Source organism: Populus euphratica, unplaced genomic scaffold, assembly GCF_000495115.2.
Source record: "Populus euphratica unplaced genomic scaffold, PopEup_1.0 scaffold46.1, whole genome shotgun sequence".
NCBI classification, from domain to species: Eukaryota; Viridiplantae; Streptophyta; class Magnoliopsida; order Malpighiales; family Salicaceae; genus Populus; species Populus euphratica.
In genome coordinates, this window is record NW_011499852.1 from 1551827 (window position 1) to 1555967 (window position 4141).

The 4141-nt window shown below is 32.6% G+C and overlaps 1 protein-coding gene across 1 annotated transcript; it reads left to right on the forward strand.

The window, feature by feature from the left end:
* The first annotated feature begins 304 nt into the window (after positions 1 to 304).
* Positions 305 to 1347, forward strand: LOC105121821 (calcium-binding protein CML42-like). Its single transcript, XM_011020627.1, has one exon. It carries the CDS (start codon positions 531 to 533, stop codon positions 1113 to 1115), a length of 585 nt encoding a protein of 194 aa, XP_011018929.1. The 5' UTR covers positions 305 to 530; the 3' UTR covers positions 1116 to 1347.
* The last annotated feature ends 2794 nt before the right edge of the window (positions 1348 to 4141 follow it).

The following is a 4141-nucleotide window of genomic DNA, read 5'->3' on the forward strand; positions in this document are numbered from 1 at the left end:
ACTAAATTATATTATGATAAATTTTACATAATTTTATTTAAAATTTAGACTAGATAAATGATTATACTGAAAAATTATAAGATTGATTTATTAGGTTAAATTTAAAAATACTATTAAAAAATTTCTTACAATCTAAATTTTTTTTTAATTTAATTTTTTTTAGATCTAATCCATAGCATAAGATAAACGGGTTATCTAATTATTATGGGTTGTATAGTCTTGCCCATTGAAAAACTAAAAAAAAATAAAAAAGATATTTCAAAAAGAAAAAGAGAGAGGGTACGACTTAGAACTTGCGAAGACTTTCCCTGGGCATAATAAAGAACATTCGAATTGAAGTTCTAGGAAATGGTCAGGAGTCATTACTGGTTGGCCAAACAACCTCGCCGCCGCCAAACGCGCTTTGTCGCTCACCTTTTCGACAATAAAACCACTCATTGTCAAAGCAGTAGAGCTATCCTCTCCCCCCCTCAGGCCCTCAAGTTTCTGTTGCTGCAATAGAAACAACCCAAGAATATATAAAACAAGCCATGGAAGCAGCAGCAGCAACCTTCACTGGTCACCAGAGAAGCTCCTCCTTTAGTCTCCGTTGCCCCAGTCTCAATTTCCTTCGCCTCCGCCGCATCTTTGATCTTTTCGACAAGAATGGCGATGGCATGATCACCATCGAGGAAATTAGTCAAGCACTCAGCCTACTTGGCCTCGAGGCTGACTTCTCTGACCTTGAATTCACCATCAAATCTCACATCATGCCTGGCAGCTCTGGCCTTTCTTTCGAAGATTTTGTCTCCCTTCATCAATCACTGGACAGCAGTTTCTTTGGTTACGATAATATTGCATCCGAGGAGGAGGCTGCAAATGATATCGGAGATCAGGCTAGGATGAGACAGGAGGAATCTGATTTGTCAGAGGCATTCAAGGTTTTCGACGAGGATGGGGATGGTTACATATCAGCACACGAATTGCAAGTCGTGTTGAGGAAGCTGGGATTGCCTGAAGCCAAAGAGATTGACAGAATTCATCAGATGATCACCTCTGTCGACCGTAACCAAGATGGTCGTGTTGATTTCTTTGAATTCAAGGACATGATGAGGAGCGTTCTTGTTAGGAGCTGATCTTGACGATTCATCTTCACGATCTTAGACCTCTCCGAACTTCCTTTTTTATTTTCGTTTGGTTTCTTTTGCTTTCTTTTCTGTTGTCAATTAGTCCTATGATTTCCATATGCATGAACTAGAAACGTACATGAATCAATCACTGGCATGTCGTCCTAATGGTGTTCAGACTTCAAGTTTGTATATGTTAATAATGAATGTGCCGTGGCTGGTTTTGATGTTTCAGGATTTATTTCACCATTCCTACGCAGCTTATCTTTTAGATCCCATCATGCGTGCATAAGCAAATTTCTCTCTCGGCATTGCATCTTCTAAGATGAAGTTCAGGCGCACGTAGAGAGACAGCCAAGTTTTATATGTTTAATGCCCAGAGCATCGGGCCCTGTTCGAAATGCAACTTTAAGGTTGTGTTTGTGTTTTGATTAAAATGCACATTAACCTGTTTGGTAAAGAAAATAATAATTTATTATTTATAGGTTTTATAGTATTTTTATGTTTGGAATACAAGGGGAAAAAAACATGTAATTATCACTTTTTGTACATGTTTAATTAGCAGTGTAGCTAGCTAAACTTTCCACTTAACAATATAATCAGCTCTACTATCTCGGTGGGATCAATTTTGATAGGATGAGGTTCAATCTAAAGCTTAATATGGATTGAATCCAGTCCGATCTAGTAAAATAAAAAAATAAAAAATATTTTTTATTTTTAATTATGTATTATTCAAAAAATTAGTGTTTAACATTATTCAATAACACTATATAAATTAGATAGGGATCGCTTGATAATGTAGCATTTGCATAATTTAATTGCAATTCCAATTTTGTTCCTAATTATATTTTACTTGATATTGTTGCGTGCTTAAAAAACTTAAAAAATCAAAAAAATTATAGTTTTTATCGGATATATTTTATATATGATAGAATTATGGATAATTTAATAGAATAATAAAAACTATTTTATACAAAGTATTATTTATTTTATGATGTAATAATAATAGTTAAATCTACAATATTTAAATTAAAAATTATCAATATTAATATATATTTTTTAAAATTATTTTATAACCTTAATTTCAAAAGCATTGTTAACCAAACATATTAAATTATTTTTTATTTAATTCTCAATTTCAATCATAGTTTTAACCAAATACACGTAAATATCAAATCAACTTTAACAAAAATTATTTTTTTAAATCATAAACATAACAGACTACTGTAATATCAAAAATTCAAATTGACGTCTTGAACGACTTTGTCAAATATTTACAACCGATGACATTTATAAAATGATTCTTACAATTCCTGTTTAAAAAATAATAAAAAAGGGAGGGGGGGACCTTTCTAAAGGTGATATGCAACAGCGACCTTCAAATTTTGACCTGTTTCTCGTTAAGCAACCAATATTGTTTTACCATAGTTTTTCACCATAATAGATATTAATTATAAGAAAGAGACTAGTAGCCTGACAAAGTCGAAATAAATGAAAATTTATTAAATTAGTTTTTAATATAATTAACTGAATATAGTTAACACGGCAATGTAACTGTAATGTTTTGATATTTTAAATAATTTTAAAAAAAATATAGGGATCAGCCCGCGAATATTAAGGATCATTATACATTCTAAATAAACTCATCACAAAATTCAATATAAAAATATTAAAAAAATACTGAATGAAATGATCGTATAAATTTCAGTTAAGACTAAACTTGAGGATTCTTTAATCTATGTGTAAGAGGGGCCACATCTACTCTTATTTGGGTCATGGAGTTTCAATATCAAAATGTCAATTTTGTATTAGTTTCAACCATCTTTGTTACATGATGTTTCAACTATCTTTGTTATATGATGTTTTAATGAGTTTTGTGGATTTATAACTGTTTTTGGATTTTTCATTATGGGTGGAATATTAATTATCTTTTTTAAATATTAGAATTTTTTTTTTTTTTTTTTGCAATTCTAGAAGAATTTCAAGTATGGGAATGGATTTGTGTTTTTCATTATGGGTGGAATATTAATTATTTTCTTTAAATATTAGGAGTTATTTTTTTTTATTTTTTTTCAATTCTAGAAGAATTTCAAGAATGGAAATGGATTTGAGGTAGATAATAAATCCCTTGTTCAACTTTAAGATTCTATATCAGATGAGATTTAATCATTGGTCCAGATTGGTGTGTTCGTGTTGGGCTTGCTTGCTTATGTTTTCAGAAAAACATGAAGCAAATGCAGGACTGCAGGAAAAAAACTGGGGAGATTGTCTGTGATTTCTAGGACACAAAAACTAAGATTCCTGAAGCAAATACATGTGAGAAGATGCCAGTAACAAAACACCAGGATGGAGCCATGCATCCATGCTAGCTCCACTTGGAAAACGTCATCAAACCACCTCAATTCCAGGGTTTATTTGATTAATTTCTCCGGTCAATTTGGTTAGAAAGTCAACAAAGAGAGTTTAGGTCCACATAAGGTAGTCTCGAAGCCCCCAACATCACAAGCACAGCAAATGGGGTAGTTGAATTCAGCGTTTTTATGACACAATTCTGCACCGAGCCCAGGGGTGGGCTCCGCCATCTCTTGGAAACTCTTCGACGACATGGTACCTTGTTTCAGCATACAAATCATCTTCAATCAGCGTTATAGACTCACATTAATTCACACGAAACATGATGATGTGCTGCCAAGTGTCAATGCTAAATGATGTGAAACCAGACCAGAGAGTCCCCTGTCCTTACAACATGATGCTATGATGTGTCGCTAATTAAGAGATTGCAAATAACCATTATGAGAATCAGATTATTTGTTGTTTGCCATCGCTGAATTCTTAATAATTAAATGCTGAAATTGATACGTTGAATGCTAAAAATTACTGATTTTTTTTGTCTGTGTTGTTTCGATTTGTTAATATTAAAAATAAATTAAAAAACAATAATGGGTTAAGAGGTCATTATCTACAACGACAATGGAAAACAAGCCACAACCAAATCTGCAAACGTAAGATGGAATGGCTCTTCCGAGAAGCGAATA

What these genes read in the sequence shown, in the direction of transcription:
- LOC105121821 (XM_011020627.1), top strand. Translation starts at nt 531, where the DNA reads ATGGAAGCAGCAGCAGCAACCTTCACTGGTCACCAGAGAAGCTCCTCC.